The following is a 15,592-nucleotide window of genomic DNA, read 5'->3' as shown; positions in this document are numbered from 1 at the left end:
GTCAGCGGGGTCAGTGGGGTCATGGGGACACCCCGGGGTCAGCGGGGTCAGGGGGGTCACCGCGGGGTCAGCGGGGTCAGCGGGGTCACCGCGGGGTCAGCGGGGTCAGCGGGGTCAGGGGGGTCACCGCGGGGTCAGCGGGGTCACCGCGGGGTCAGTGGGGTCATGGGGACACCCCCGGGGTCAGCGGGGACACCCCGGGGTCAGCGGGGTCAGGGGGATTAGGGGACAGTGGGGACAATGGTGACAGGACACCTGGGGACAGTGGGGACATGGCAGGATATTTGGGGACAGTGGGGACACCCCAAGGACACCCCAGGGACAGTGGGGTCAGGGGACAATGGGGACACCCCGGGGACACTCCGGGGACAATGGGGTCAGTGGGGACATTGCAGGAGCTCTGGGACACCCCAAGTGATGACAATGGGGACAATGGGGACAATGGGGACAATGGGGACAATGGGGACAAGGGATCCCATGGCTTAGGGGTGTCCCCATAACTCAGGGGGTCCCTGGGCAGGTGTCCCATGGCTCAGGGGTCCCTGGGTGGGTCTGGGGTCCCATGGGTGGGGGATCCATGGCTCAGGGGTCCCTGGGTGGGTCTGGGGTCCCATGGGTGGGGGATCCATGGCTCAGGGATCCCATGGGTGGGTCTGGGGTCCCATGGGTGGGGGATCCATGGCTCAGGGATCCCATGGGTGGGTCTGGGGTCCCATGGGTGGGGGACCCATGGCTCAGGGGTCCCTGGGTGGGTCTGGGGTCCCATGGGTGGGGGATCCATGGCTCAGGGGTCCCTGGGTGGGTGTGGAGTCCCATGGGTGGGGGACCCATGGCTCAGGGGTCCCTGGGTGGGTCTGGGGTCCCATGGGTGGGGGATCCATGGCTCAGGGGTCCCATGGGTGGGTCTGGGGTCCCATGGGTGGGGGACCCATGGCTCAGGGGTCCCATGGGTGGGTCTGGGGTCCCATGGGTGGGGGACCCATGGCTCAGGGGTCCCTGGGTGGGTCTGGGGTCCCATGGGTGGGGGACCCATGGCTCAGGGGTCCCTGGGTGGGTCTGGGGTCCCATGGGTGGGGGATCCATGGCTCAGGGATCCCATGGGTGGGTCTGGGGTCCCATGGGTGGGGGATCCATGGCTCAGGGGTCCCTGGGTGGGTGTGGGGTCCCATGGGTGGGGGATCCATGGCTCAGGGGTCCCTGGGTGGGTCTGGGGTCCCATGGGTGGGGGATCCATGGCTCAGGGGTCCCTGGGTGGGTGTGGAGTCCCATGGGTGGGGGATCCATGGCTCAGGGGTCCCTGGGTGGGTCTGGGGTCCCATGGGTGGGGGATCCATGGCTCAGGGGTCCCTGGGTGGGTCTGGGGTCTCCGTACCTGTCCCCAGACGAGCTCCCCCACACCCACGAAGAGGCACCAGAGCCACTGCTCGGCACTGAGTGGGGAGCAGCTGAACGGCTTCCCCCCGAACTGCACGATCAGCACCTGGGGGGCACAGGGGGGTCACGACACCCCCCGGACACCCCTGGACACCCCCCGGACACCCCCATGTCCCCTCAGGTCCCCAAATCATTCCCGTGGCTCACCTGGACAGCAAAGCTGCCCAGGATGGGGTCGGCACTGATGCCCTCACAGATGTCCCCAGGCCACTCCCCACCCCAAACCCTTCACTCCAGGCTGCCAGGTCATCGTCCCCAGGTGTCCCCCGTGTGTCCCCATGTCCCACCTGCACGGCGAAGGTGCCCAGGACGATGGTGCAGAAGATGGGGTTGGCGCAGACGCCCTCGAAGACGTTCCTCTCGCCGTGCAGCTTGCGCGCGTTGAGCTCGTTGAAGAGCTGCATCAGCACGAAGGTGTTGAAGATGATGGTGAAGTGCTCGGAGGGCGGCGCGTGCAGAGGGGCGGCGCGGCCGCTGTCGATGTCAAACAGCACCTCCCCTGGGGACAGGGACACTCGTGGGGACAGGGACACGGGGACACTCGTGGGGACAGGGACACGGGGACACTCGTGGGGACACTCATGGTGACAGGGACACGGGGACACTCGTGGGGACAGCACAGCCGCTGTCGATGTCAAACAGCACCTCCCCTGGGGACAGGGACACTCGTGGGGACAGGGACACGGGGACGTTCGTGGGGACAGGGACACGGGGACACTCGTGGGGACAGGGACACGGGGACGTTCGTGGGGACAGGGACACGGGGACACTCGTGGGGACAGGGACACGGGGACACTCGTGGGGACAGCACAGCCGCTGTCGATGTCAAACAGCACCTCCCCTGGGGACAGGGACACTCGTGGGGACAGGGACATGGGGACACTCGTGGGGACACTTGTGGGGACAGGGACACGGGGACACTCGTGGGGACAGGGACACGGGGACACTCGTGGGGACAGCACAGCCGCTGTCGATGTCAAACAGCACCTCCCCTGGGGACAGGGACACTCGTGGGGACAGGGACACGGGGACACTTGTGGGGACAGGGACATGGGGACACTCGTGGTGACAGGGACAGGGTCATGAGGCACCCATGGGGACAGGGACGTGGGGACAAAGGGACACCCCTGGGGACACCATGGGGATGGGGACAGGGACGTGGGGACACTCATGAGGACATGAGGACATGGCCATGGGTGTGGTACTCCTCCCCTGTGTCCCCATGTCCCCATGGGCTCCCATGACCTGTAGGGTCATGTCCCCATGTCCCATTGTGTCCCCAGTGTCCCCACTGTCCCCAGTGTCCCCAGTATCCCCAGTATCCCCAGTGTCCCCATGTCCCCACTGTCCCCAGTGTCCCCAGTATCCCCAGTATCCCCAGTGTCCCCACTGTCCCCAGTATCCCCAGTGTCCCCATGTCCCCACTGTCCCCAGTGTCCCCAGTATCCCCAGTGTCCCCAGTGTCCCCACTGTCCCCATGTCCCATTGTGTCACCCACTGTCCCCAGTGTCCCCAGTATCCCCAGTGTCCCCAGTATCCCCAGTGTCCCCATGTCCCCACTGTCCCCACTGTCCCCGTGTCCCCACTGTCCCCACTGTCCCCGTGTCCCCAGTGTGTCCCCACTGTCCCCAGTGTCCCCATGTCCCCAGTGTCCCATTGTGACCCCAGTGTCCCCAGTATCCCCAGTGTCCCCAGTGTCCCCAGTATCCCCACTGTCCCCAGTGTCCCCAGTATCCCCAGTGTCCCCAGTGTCCCCACTGTCCCCATGTCCCATTGTGTCCCCCAGTGTCCCCAGTGTCCCCAGTATCCCCAGTGTCCCCAGTGTCCCCATGTCCCCAGTGTCCCCAGTGTCCCCAGTGTCCCCAGTGGCACTGACCAGCGAAGAGCAGGGTGAAGATGACCAGCAGCTGGTAGAGGGCGTGGCCCAGGATGTTGCGCAGCATGGTGCCGGACACCAGCGGGTGCTCGCGGCCGTAGGGCCGGCGCAGCAGCAGCGCCTCCGTGGGCGGCTCGGTGGCCAAGGCCAGCGAGGCCAAGGTGTCCATGATCAGGTTCACCCAGAGCATCTGCACCGCCTTCAGCGGAGAGTCCTGCAGGTGGGACAGGTGAGATCAGGTGGGACAGGTGAGATCAGGTGGGCGCAGGTGAGCACAGGTGAGCTTAGGTGGCACAGGTGACGTCAGGTGGACTCAGGTGACCTCAAGTGGGCACAGGTGGGCTCAGAGGAATGTGACAGGTGGGGACAGAGAGCACAGGTGACCTCAGGTGATTTTAGGTGGGATAGGTGACCTCAGGTGGGTTCAGGTGACCTCAGGTGGGCACAGGTGGGCTCAGAGGAATGTGACAAATGGGGACAGAGAGATAGGACAGGTAAGCTCAGGTAAGCTTAGGTGGGACAGGTGAAATCAGGTGGGACAGGTGGGCTCAGATGACTTCAGGTGGGCACAGGTGGGGACAGAGAGACGGGACAGGTGGGCACAGGGAGACTGTGATTCAGACCCCACCTGCCCAGGTGAGCTCACCTGGGTGATGCAGGCCCTGGTGAAGGCCACGATGACTGCCACCATCCTACCCAGGTAAATCCCCCCGTCCCCATGTCCCACCTGCCCAGGTGAGCTCACCTGGGTGATGCAGGCCCCGGTGAAGGCCACGATGACGGCCACCATCCTACCCAGGTAAATCCCCCCGTCCCCATGTCCCACCTGCCCAGGTGAGCTCACCTGGGTGATGCAGGCCCCGGTGAAGGCCACGATGACGGCCACCATCCTACCCAGGTAAATCCCCCCGTCCCCATGTCCCACCTGCCCAGGTGAGCTCACCTGGGTGATGCAGGCCCCGGTGAAGGCCACGATGACGGCCACCATCCTACCCAGGTAAATCCCCCCGTCCCCATGTCCCACCTGCCCAGGTGAGCTCACCTGGGTGATGCAGGCCCCGGTGAAGGCCACGATGACGGCCACCATCCTACCCAGGTAAATCCCCCCGTCCCCATGTCCCACCTGCCCAGGTGAGCTCACCTGGGTGATGCAGGCCCCGGTGAAGGCCACGATGACGGCCACCACGTTGACGGTGAGCTGGAACTGCAGGAATTTGGCGATGCTGTCGTAGACGTTGCGGCCCCACATGACGGCCTTGACGATGCTCGAGAAGTTGTCGTCCGTCAGGATGATGTCCGAGGCTTCCTTGGCCACGTCCGTGCCAGCGATGCCCTTGGGGACACGGGCAGGTGAGCACAGGTGACCCCCAGGTGAGCACAGGTGACCCCCAGGTGAGCACAGGTGACCACAGGGATGGGGAACCCCGTGGTAGATCCCCAATGTGACCCCAGGACAGGATGATGTCCGAGGCTTCCTTGGCCACGTCCGTGCCAGCGATGCCCTTGGGGACACGGGCAGGTGAGCACAGGTGACCCCCAGGTGAGCACAGGTGACCCCCAGGTGAGCACAGGTAACCCCCCAGGTGACCAGAGGGATGGGGTCCTGAATTTTGGGGAGGGGTCCCGATATTTGGGGTCCCGGGGGTGCCGATATTTTGGGGAGGGGGCGTTACCATGGCGAATCCCACGTCCGCCTTTTTGAGGGCGGGGCCATCGTTGGTGCCATCGCCGGTGACCGCCACCACCTGGCGCTGGTCCCCGATGGTGCTCTCGATGATACCTGGGCACAGGTGGGGAGGGGCTGGGGACCCTCTGCCAGACCGCCCCCCCCTCCCTCCCAGAGACCCCCCCCAAAACCCTGGGGACCCCTCCCCAAATCGCACCTTTGACCAAGGTGTGTTTGTCGGTGGGCGATGACCGCGCCAGGACCCTCAGCTTGGGCCACACCTTGTCCAGGCGCTCCTGCTCCACCTGGGGGGTTTGGGGGGGGTGAGACCATCAGGGACCCCCCCCGAGACCCCCGAGGGACACCCCCAGACCCCCAGGGACCCCTCAGGGTCACCTGACCCCCCCCAAAGGTCACCTGAACCACCCCAGAACTGCCCCCCACACCTTGTCCAGGTGCTCCTGCTCCACCTGGGGGGGTTTGGGACCCCCAGAGACTCTCCCTGTTCCTGTCCCAGTCCTTCCCAGTGCCTCCCAAACCCTCCCAGTTCCTCCCCAGTGTCCCCAGTCCCACTCCCAGTGCTCCCAGTGCTCCCAGTTCACCTCTCCGTGGTTGCTGCGGATGTTCCAGTTGAAGTCCTTCCCCTCCAGTCCCTTCCAGACCCCTCCCAGTGTCCCCCAGTGTCCCCAGTCCCACTCCCAGTGTCCCCCAGTGTCCCCAGTCCCACTCCCAATCCCTCCCCAGGGTCCCCAGTCCCACTCCCAGTGTCCCCCAGTGTCCCCAGTCCCACTCCCAGTCCCTCCCCAGTGTCCCCAATCCCACTCCCAGTCCCTCCCCAGTGTCCCCAGTCCCCCTCCCAATCCCTCCCCAGGGTCCCCAGTCCCACTCCCAGTGTCCCCCAGTGTCCCCAGTCCCATTCCCAGTCCCTCCCCAGTGTCCGCAATCCCACTCCCAGTCCCTCCCAGTGTCCCCCAGTGTCCCCAGTCCCACTCCCAGTGTCCCGCAGTGTCCCCAGTCCCACTCCCAGTCCCTCCCAGTGCTCCCAGTTCACCTCCCCGCGGTCGTTGCGGATTCTCCGGTTGAAGTCCTTCCCCTCCAGGCACAGCCATTCCCCTCCCCCCCCCGCGGGCAGGATCCCGCACTTGGCCGCGATGGCTCGCGCCGTGTCCAGGTTGTCGCCTGTCACCATCCGCACCGTGATCCCTGCGCGCTGGCACTTCCGGATGGCCTCGGGCACCTGCCACACGCACCTGTCCACGTCCTGTCCCCGGTGTGTCCCCGGTGTGTCCCCATCCCGTTCCCATCCCATTCCCAGTGTGCTCCCAGTGTCCCCAGTGTGTCCCATCCTGTCCCCGGTGTGTCCCGTCCTGTCCCCGGTGTGTCCCCAGTGTCCCCAGTGTGTCCCCGTCCTGTCCCAGGTGTGTTCCCAGTGTCCCCAGTGTGTCCCATCCTGTCCCCAGTGTGTCCCCGTCCTGTCCCCGGTGTGTCCCCGGTGTGTCCCCGGTGTGTCCCCGGTGTGTCCCCATCCCGTTCCCATCCTGTCCCCAGTGTGCTCCCAGTGTCCCCAGTGTGTCCCATCCTGTCCCCAGTGTGTCCCATCCTGTCCCCAGTGTGTCCCATCCTGTCCCAGGTGTGTTCCCAGTGTCCCCAGTGTGTCCCATCCTGTCCCCAGTGTGTCCCGTCCTGTCCCCGGTGTGTCCCCAGTGTCCCTATCCTGTCCCCGGAGTGTCCACAGTGTCCCCAGTGTGTCCCATCCTGTTCCCATCCCGTTCCAAGTGTGTCCCCAGTGTCCCTATCCTGTCCCCGGTGTGCTCCCAGTGTCCCCAGTGTGTCCCATCCTGTCCCCGGTGTGTCCCCGTCCTGTCCCCGGTGTGCTCCCAGTGTCCCCAGTGTGTCCCATCCTGTCCCCAGTGTGTCCCATCCTGTCCCAGGTGTGTCCCATCCTGTCCCCGGTGTGCTCCCAGTGTCCCCAGTGTGTCCCATCCTGTCCCAGGTGTGTCCCATCCTGTCCCAGGTGTGTCCCCGTCCTGTCCCCGGTGTGTCCCCAGTGTCCCTATCCTGTCCCCGGTGTGCTCCCAGTGTCCCCGGTGTGTCCCATCCTGTCCCCGGTGTGTCCCCAGTGTCCCCTCAGCATCCCCGTCCTCCCCCATGTCATGTCCCCATTTCCCCCCATGTCCCCCACCCCAATGTCCCCACGCCCCCCCCCTCCCCCTTCCCCGTGTGTCCCCCCCTCACCTCGGGCCTCACGGGGTCCTCGATTCCCACGATGGCGATGCAGGTGAGCTCCCCAACCACGGCGGCCTCGTCATCCCAGGGGGGCTCGGGCCGGGGGGGGAAATCGCGGAAGGCGAGGACGAGGGTCCGCAGCCCCCCCGCCGCCATCGGCTCCACCACGCGCCGCAGCAGCTCCTCCCGCTCCGGCCCCCCCAGAGCCCGCGGGGAGCCCCCCGCGTCCAGCATCGAGCTGCACCTGTGGGCAGGTGAGGACGGGGGGGGGTCAGGGGAGGGGGTTTGGGGTCCAGGATGGAGCTGCACCTGCGGGGAGGGGCGTTCTTGCAAGCCCCTTTTGGAGTCCCCAGGTGTATTTTGGGGTAGGTTTAAACCTCCCAAGGTATCCCCAGGTGTACCCAGGTGTGTCTCCAGGCATCCCCAGCTGTCCACAGCTATCCCCAGGTGTGTCCGGGTGTGTCCCCAGGTGTGCCCAGGTGTCCACAGCTGTCCCCAGCTATCCCCAGGTGTGTGCCCAGGTGTGCCCAAGTGTGTGCTCAGGTGTGTCCCTAGTTATCCCCAGCTGTCCCCAGGTGTGCCCAGGTGTGTCCCTAGCTGTTCCCAGGTGTGCCCAGGTGTGCCCAGGTGTGTGCCCAGGTGTGCCCTCACCTGTGCAGCACCATCTCGGACGCTCCCTTGCAGAACAGCCGGTAGCCCCCCCCGGGCCGGCGGGTCACGGTGCTCATGGATTTGCGCTCCGAGTTGAAGGTGAACACCTTGACCAGGTGTTCCTCAGGCACCTGCGCCCGCTCGGCCTCAGGGTCCCGGCCCAGGGCCAGCGCCAGCCCCAGCAGGGCACACTCGGTCTTGTTGCCCACGTGGCGAGGGAGAGCCCCGGGGGCTTCGGGGGGCTGGGGGGGGAGAAAGGGGGGACAGGTGAAGGGGACAGGTAAAGGGGACAGGTGAATGGGACAGGTAATGGGGACAGGTGAAGGGGACAGGTAAGGGGGACAGGTGAAGGGGACAGGGACAGGTAAAAGCAACACTGAGACCCCCGTTAGTGTCACACCAGAGCCCAGGAGACCCCACAGCCCCCACCCCCATCCCAAATCCCCCCAAAATTTCCCCCCAGACCCCTCCCAGTGCTCCCAGTACTCCCAGTGCTCCCAGTGCTCCCAGTGCCCCTCACCAGTATCTTGCTGGTGTAGGCGCAGTTGATGGCGATGGCCTGGACCCATAACCCCCCAAAACCCCCCAAAATCCCCCCAAACCCCAACCCAAATCCCAACCCAGAGCCCTCCCAGTGCTCCCAGTGCTCCCAGTGCCCCTCACCAGTATCTTGCTGGTGTAGGTGCTGTTGATGGCGATGGCCTGGACCCATAACCCCCCAAAACCCCCCAAAATCCCCCCAAACCCCAACCCAAATCCCAACCCAGAGCCCTCCCAGTGCTCCCAGTGCTCCCAGTGCTCCCAGTGCTCCCAGTGCCCCTCACCAGTATCTTGCTGGTGTAGGCGCTGTTGATGGTGATGGCCTGGACCCATAATCCCCCAAAACCCCCCAAAATCCCCCCAAACCCCAACCCAAATCCCAACCCAGAGCCCTCCCAGTGCTCCCAGTGCCCCTCACCAGTATCTTGCTGGTGTAGGCGCTGTTGATGGCGATGGCCTGGGCCAGCAGGTCCAGCGTGGGGGGGGCCAGGGCGGCCGGAGCCGGGGGGTGGCTGAAGTGGGACCCCCCCACGAAGGCCTGCACCACGGTCATGCGGTTGGTGGTCAGCGTGCCCGTCTTGTCCGAGCAGATGGCCGTGGCGTTGCCCATGGTCTCGCAGGCGTCCAGGTGCCTCACCAGGTTGTTGTCCTTCATCATTTTCTGGGGGAAAAAACGAGGGATTTGGGGAAAAAAATGGGGAAAATAGGGGGAAAAAAGGGGGAAAAATGGGGAAATAGGGGATAAAAATGGGGAAATTAGAGGGGTAAAATGGGGAGAATATGGGGGAACAGGGGGGGAATGGGAGCAGCTGGTTGTCCATCATTTTCTGGGGGAAAAAACGAGGGATTTGGGGAAAAAAATGGGGGAAATAGGGGGCTAAGTAGGGAAAATAGAGGGGGTAAAATAAGAGGGAGAATGAGAAAAATGGGGTACAAATGGGGGAGGGGAGGGGGAATGAGGAAAAACGGGAGCGGGTTTTCATCATTCAGTGCGGTGAGGAGGACAGACGGACAGACGGACACCTTGACAGAGTAGGCCAGCGAGATGGTGACGGCCAGCGGGAGCCCCTCGGGGACGGCCACCACCAGCACGGTGACACCGATGATGAAGAACTTGACCCAGTACTGGACGTAGACCGGGGCACACTCGGCCACCCACGGCCGGCCCTGCACCACGAAGGTCTCGATGACGAAGTAGAGCACGAGGATGATGACGGTGATGGCCGACATGGCCAGGCCTGCGAGGGGACACCACGCTCAGGACACGTCCCCAAGGTCCCCAAGGTCCCCAAAGTCTCTGCCACCCCGTTTGGGGACCCTCAAACCCCAAATCTGCACGGTCCCTTGGGTCACTTTGGCCTGCAGCACCGATTTGTTCTTCTTGGGGACACCTCAGGGACGTGTCCCCGACCTGTCCACAGTGTCCCCACCGCTCAGGACACGTCCCCAAAGTCCCCAAGATCCCTGTCACCCCATTTGGGGATCCCCAAACTCTCTGACCTGTGCAGTCATTTGGGTCACTTTGGCCTGGGGCGTTGGTTTGTCCTTCTTGGGGACACCTTGGGGACAAGTTCCTGGCCTATGGGGGGTCACCACCCTCAGGAAACGTCCCCAAGGTCCCCAAGGTCCCTGTCACCCCATTTGGGGACCCCCAAACCCCAAATCTGCACGGTCACTTGGGTCACTTTGGCCTGGGGCATTGTTTGTCCTCCTTGGGGACACCTCAGGGACGTGTCCCCAACCTGTCCACCGTGTCCCCACCCCTCAGGACACGTCCCCAACCCTTTGTCGCCTCATTTGGGGACCCCAGCCCCCACCTGCCTTCCCGATCTGCACGGCCAGCTGGGTCAGCTTGGCCTGGAGCACGGACTTCTCCTTCTTGGGGCCACCTCGGGGACGCGTCCCCGGCCCGTCCGCGCTGTCCCCTCCCTCGGCGCTCTTCAGTGGCTGCATCTCCATGGCCACCGCCCCGTCCTGCCGCTTGCCTGGGGACACCGGCCACGTGGCAGGGGGACAAGAGGGGACACGGCCACGGGGGGTTTGGGGTTGTCCCCACCCGACCCCAAAGCACCTTTGGGTTGTGGGGTGTCCACGGCGCCATCCTGGGGCTTCCCTGTGGGACAAAGGGGGGTGGGGACACCCCAAAATGTGACCTGGAGGGGACAGGGAGAGCCCTTGGCGGGGGGGGGGAACAGGGAGTGGTGGTGGCAGTGGTGGGGACAGGGATGGGAGGAGTGGAGGACACGGGGATAGAGGGGGACAGAGGGGACAAGAGGAGACAGAGGGGACAAGAGGGGGACAGACGGGTCTGGAGACTTCAGGGACACGGGAGAGACTTGGGGACAGAAGGTGGCAGAGCCCACAGTGTCCCCAGCCACCCAGGGCCCGATTTCTTGGGGACACCCCCCCCCGGTGCCACCTCCCACGGAGCCAGCGGCCACCCCCGGTGCCACCCAGTGCCGTGTCACCTTTCCTGTCCCTGCTGTCATCCTCCTCGTCCCCCGCGGCACCCAGCAGGGTGAAGATGATGCCGCTCTGCGAGTTCACCCCCACGGCCGTCACCACCATCCTGCCCGAGCCCTCCATGACGTGGGTGCCTGGGGGGACACCGCGGGTCACGGCGCTGTCCCCTCGGTGTCCCCGGTGTCCCCGAACGTGTCCTCACCCGAGAGCAGCAGCGGGTCCTTGTCCAGGGACTTGCGGACGTGGTCGCTCTCCCCGGTCAGGGCGCTCTCGTCGATTTTGAGGTCGTTGCCCTGGATCAGGACGCCGTCGGCGGGCAGGAGGTCACCTGGGGAGGGGACAGGGCCACCGCGGTGTCACCAGGGACACTGGGGGTGGCCTGGGGTGTTCCCAGACCAGGTGTCGGGGCTGTGTCACCACGGTGTCACCAGGACCCTGTGGTGTGTCCTGGTGTCCCCTGGGGTGATCGTGGATCCCGTGATGTCCCCTGATGTGCCCTCGTGTGCCCAAGGGTGTGGGGACACAAGAGGACACGGGGATGGGGACACGGTGGTGGCATCAGGATGGGGATGGTGACAAAAGTGTGGGGACAGGGGACGGGGACAGGTGATGGTGACACAGGGGATGGGGACATCACAGAACACCGACACGGGGACATCGACACCACCACCACTCCCACAACACCCCCCCCCCCCCCCACCCTCCACCCTCCCCCAGGTCCCCTCACTTTGTCACTCACCGTACTTGACCTGCACGACGTCCCCAACCACCAGGTCAGCCACGGGCACCTGCGCCAGGTGTCCCCCGCGCAGGACGGCCACGCGCTGCTCGCGCTCCAGGCGGCTCTGCAGCCCCCGGAACTGGCGCTCCTTGCTCCAGTCGTTGGACGCCGTCACCAGCACCACGCAGGCCACCGAGAGCAGGATGGCAGCGCCCTCGATCCAGCCGGCCTCCGCCTCGCCCTCGTCCTCTGCGCCCCCCGACGCCTGCCCGCACGCTGGGGACACGGGGGACGCGTGTGGGGACACGTGGGGATACGGGCGACACGCGTGGGGACACCAGGGACAGAGGTGTCACGTGTGGGAACACGGGTGACACACGTGGGGACGCGTGTTGGGACATCGGGGTCACGTGCAGGGACACGGCCAGGGGGTGTAGGGGACACGGGGATGGGGACAGGGGGACACGGGGATGGGGGGGACACAGGGACACGGCCGAGGGACACGGGGGGACATCGGGGACACGGGGAGGGGACACAGAGACGGGGACAGGGAATGGCAGATGGGGCACACGGCTGGGGGTGGCAGCAGGGTGGGGACACGGGGCTGGGGACACCACGCCGGGGCCGTGAGGACAGAGGTGTCACCTTCATCGGCGGCACCGGGGGGGGCATAGAAGGACAGCCCGAGGGACACGAGCGCGGCCACCTCGAGGATGACCAGGGTGACGTCCTGCAGGGCCTCCCACACCAGCGCCGCGAAGCTCTTGGGGCGCCGTGGGGGAATCCAGTTCCGGCCGAACGTCCGGCGGCGCCGCTCCAGCTCCGGGGGACCCTCGGACAGCCCTGGGGACACGGGTGTCACCCCCAGAGCCGCCCCGGGGACCCTCAGACAGCCCTGGGGACACGGGTGTCACCCCCAGAGCCGCCCCGGGGACCCTCGGACAGCCCTGGGGACACGGGTGTCACCCCCAGAGCCGCCCCGGGGACCCTCGGACAGCCCTGGGGACACGGGTGTCACCCCCAGAGCTGCCCTGGGGACACGGGTGTCACCCCCAGAGCCGCCCCGGGGACCCTCGGACAGCCCTGGGGACACGGGTGTCACCCCCAGAGCCGCCCTGGGGACACGGGTGTCACCCCCAGAGCCGCCCCGGGGACCCTCGGACAGCCCTGGGGACACGGGTGTCACCCCCAGAGCCATTCAGGGGTTTTTGGGGTCCCAGTGGAGTTTGGGGGCAATCCCAGGGGGGTTAGGGGGGGTTCCAATGAGTTTTGGAGTGTCTTGAGGGGTTCTGTGGGGTCCTGGTGAGTTTTGGGGGATCCCAGTGGAGTTTGGGGGGGTCCTGGTAGGATTTTGGGGGGGTCCCGGTGGGGTTTAGGGGGGTCCCGGTGAGTTCTGGGGCGTCCCAGTGGGGTTTAGGGGGGTCCCGATGAGTTTTGGGGGGTCCCGGTGAGTTCTGTGGGGTCCCGGTGGGGTTTGGGGGGGTCTCGATGAGTTTTGGGGGGTCCCGGTGAGTTCTGTGGGGTCCCGGTGGGGTTTGGGGGGTCCCGGTGGGTTTGGGGGGCGTTACCGTCGGTGGGGGAGGTGCGCAGGCGGCGGCAGAGCCCCGGGACCCCCCCCAGGTCCCGCTGCAGCCTCAGCAGCGCCTCGGCGCCCCGGAGCTCCATCAGCGCCCGCAGCTCCGGCAGCCCCAGCCCGAAACCCCCCCCGGCGTCCCCCATGGCGGCCTGGGGACAGGGGACACCGCTGGGGACAGGGATGGGGACAGGGGACACCGCTGGGGACTGGGATGGGGACAGGGGACACCGCTGGGGACAGGGGACACCGCTGGGGACAGGGATGGGGACAGGGGACACCGCTGGGGACAGGGATGGGGACAGTGGACATCTCTGAGGACAGGGGACACCGCTGGGGACAGGGACGGGGACAGGGGACACCGCTGGGGACAGGGGACACCGCTGGGGACAGGGATGGGGACAGGGGACACCGCTGGGGACAGGGATGGGGACAGTGGACATCTCTGAGGACAGGAGACACCGCTGGGGACAGGGACGGGGGACACCGCTGGGGACAGGGATGGGGACAGGGGACATCTCTGAGGACAGGGGACACCGCTGGGGACAGGGACGGGGGACACCGCTGGGGACAGGGGACACCGCTGGGGACAGGGATGGGGACAGGGGACACCGCTGGGGACAGGGACGGGGGACACCGCTGGGGATATGGAGACATCTCTGGGGACATGGGGACATCTCTGGGGACATGGGGACATCGCCGGCGACAGGGCCAGCGCCACCGTCCCTCACCTGTCAGCGCTGGCGGGGCCTGGGGGGGGTCTCGCCGGGGGGGGCCCGGCCGCCCCCCCTGCCCGGGCCACACCTGGGGACAACGGGGACACCTGAGGGGACAGAGAGCACCGGCCCCGCCCCCCGGGGCTCCGGGGGACACCAGCGACCACCAGTGGCCATCAGTGACCACCAGTAACTCCCAGTCCCTCCCGGTTCCCCCAATAACTCCCAGTGCCCCCAGTCCCTCCCAGTTCCCTCCAGTCCCGTCTCGCTCCACCCAAGCCCCGCCCCCTCCCGACCATCCCCCGTTTTCAGCCAATCGGGACCTGATAGGGGCGTGGCCAAAGCAGAGGCCCCGCCCCCGGCCCTGCGGCGGCGCGCGCGGACTGCGCCAAACGGGGGGCGGGGTCTCGGGGCGAGGGCGGGAAATACATATCCATATATGGGTAAAACCACGCCCACCACGCGGGGAAAACACCGCCCCTCGTGTGGGAAACTCCTCCCATATGGGGAAAGCCCCGCCCCCAGCGCGGCACATCTGGGCACACGTGGGCTCCCAGTAATCCCCAGTAACCCCCAGTAACCCCCACTAACTCCCAGTTTGCTCAGTGAACCCCAGTAAATCCCAGTGTTCCCAGCAGCTCACAGCTCTCCCAGTGGTCCCAGTAACTCTCGGTTTGCCCAGTAACCTCCAGTAATTCCCAGAGTCCCCAGTAACTCCCAGTTCACTCAGTGAACCCCAGTAATGCCCAGTGCCACAGTAACTCCCAGTGCTCCCCGGAACTCCCAGTGTTCCCAGTAGCTGACAGTCCTCCCAGTGTCCCCAGTAACCCCTAGTGTCCCAAATAACCCCCAGTTCGTCCAGTTCACCCCAGTAACTCCCAGTATCCCCCGTAGCTCACAGCTCTCCCAGTAACTCCCAGTTCCTCTGGTGAACCTAAATAACTTCCAGTTCACCCAGTAATTCCCCATTCCTGCTCACAGCTGTCCCTGACGCACCTGGATGCACCTGTCCCAAACACACCTGGACATCCCCGACACACCCGGACACACCTGGTCACACTGGTTCCCACCACACCTGGCCACCCCTGTCCCTGACACCTGGACATCCCTGTCACACCTGGTCACACCTGGCCCTGTCACACCTGCTCACACCTGGCCACCCCTGTCCCTGACACCTGGACATCCCTGTCACGCCTGGGCACAGCTGTCCCCACCACACCTGGACAATCACTGGCCCTGACACCTGGACATCCCTGTCACACCTGGACACACCTGGCCACCCCTGTCCCTGACACCTGGACATCCCTGTCACGCCTAGGCACAGTTGTCCCCACCACACCTGGACAATCCCTGGCCCTGACACCTGGCCACCCCTGTCCCTGACACCTGGACATCCCTCTCACACCTGGTCACAGCTGTCCCCACCACACCTGGACAACCCCTGGCCCTGACACCCGGACATCCCTGCCACACCTGCACACACCTGTCCCCACCACACCTGACCACCTCTGGCCACCCCCTCCCTCCCCCCTTCCCCCACCTGCCCAGGTGTCCCCTCGCTCTTCCCCCCCTCCCCACGCACGCGTCCGCCCCCCCAATCCCCCCCTTTCCCCCTCTCCCCGCATCCTCCCCCTCCCCCCTCCCGCAGCCCCGCGCGCTGCTCCCTCCCCCGCCCCTCCCCCGCTCCCCCCGACCCTCCCCCCGAACCCGGGACCCCATCCCGGAC

General features: G+C 66.1%; 2 protein-coding genes across 2 annotated transcripts in view; one reads left to right on the top strand and one right to left on the bottom strand.

Annotated features, from left to right (window-relative positions):
* OTUD5 (OTU deubiquitinase 5) overlaps positions 1-500 on the top strand; it is an 8,782-nt gene extending 8,282 nt beyond the window's left edge. The window contains exon 7 of the mRNA XM_062512042.1: positions 396-500. Coding sequence (XP_062368026.1) covers positions 396-500 — 105 coding nt within the window. The remainder of the gene's footprint in view (positions 1-395) is intronic.
* A 234-nt stretch (positions 501-734) lies between these two features.
* Positions 735-13,296, bottom strand: LOC134055635 (plasma membrane calcium-transporting ATPase 3-like). The gene is made up of 19 exons (XM_062512041.1): positions 13,146-13,296; positions 12,223-12,420; positions 11,596-11,853; positions 11,059-11,184; positions 10,862-10,990; positions 10,465-10,506; positions 10,211-10,378; positions 9,417-9,631; positions 8,812-9,054; positions 7,854-8,095; positions 7,212-7,446; positions 6,028-6,213; positions 5,194-5,281; positions 4,984-5,090; positions 4,452-4,643; positions 3,311-3,524; positions 1,722-1,933; positions 1,373-1,480; positions 735-794 (listed from the first exon to the last, which is right to left on the bottom strand). Exons 1-19 carry the CDS (start codon positions 13,294-13,296, stop codon positions 735-737), a joined length of 3,174 nt encoding a protein of 1,057 aa, XP_062368025.1.
* Positions 13,297-15,592: the final 2,296 nt, after the last annotated feature.

This window comes from Cinclus cinclus, chromosome 33 (assembly GCF_963662255.1).
Source record: "Cinclus cinclus chromosome 33, bCinCin1.1, whole genome shotgun sequence".
NCBI lineage: Eukaryota > Metazoa > Chordata > Aves > Passeriformes > Cinclidae > Cinclus > Cinclus cinclus.
The sequence above is the reverse complement of the archived record's forward strand: the minus strand, read 5'-3'. Positions and strand labels throughout refer to the sequence as shown.

Excerpts from the sequence above, each read along its gene's own strand:
- LOC134055635 (XM_062512041.1), bottom strand. The coding sequence starts at position 13,296 with ATGGGGGACGCCGGGGGGGGTTTCGGGCTGGGGCTGCCGGAGCTGCGG. Across the intron at positions 12,421-13,145 it reads GCGCACCTCCCCCACCGACG|GGCTGTCCGAGGGTCCCCCG; the intron begins GTAACGCCCCCC and ends CCGTGTCCCCAG. Across the intron at positions 10,507-10,861 it reads TGACAGCAGGGACAGGAAAG|GGAAGCCCCAGGATGGCGCC; the intron begins GTGACACGGCAC and ends TTTGTCCCACAG.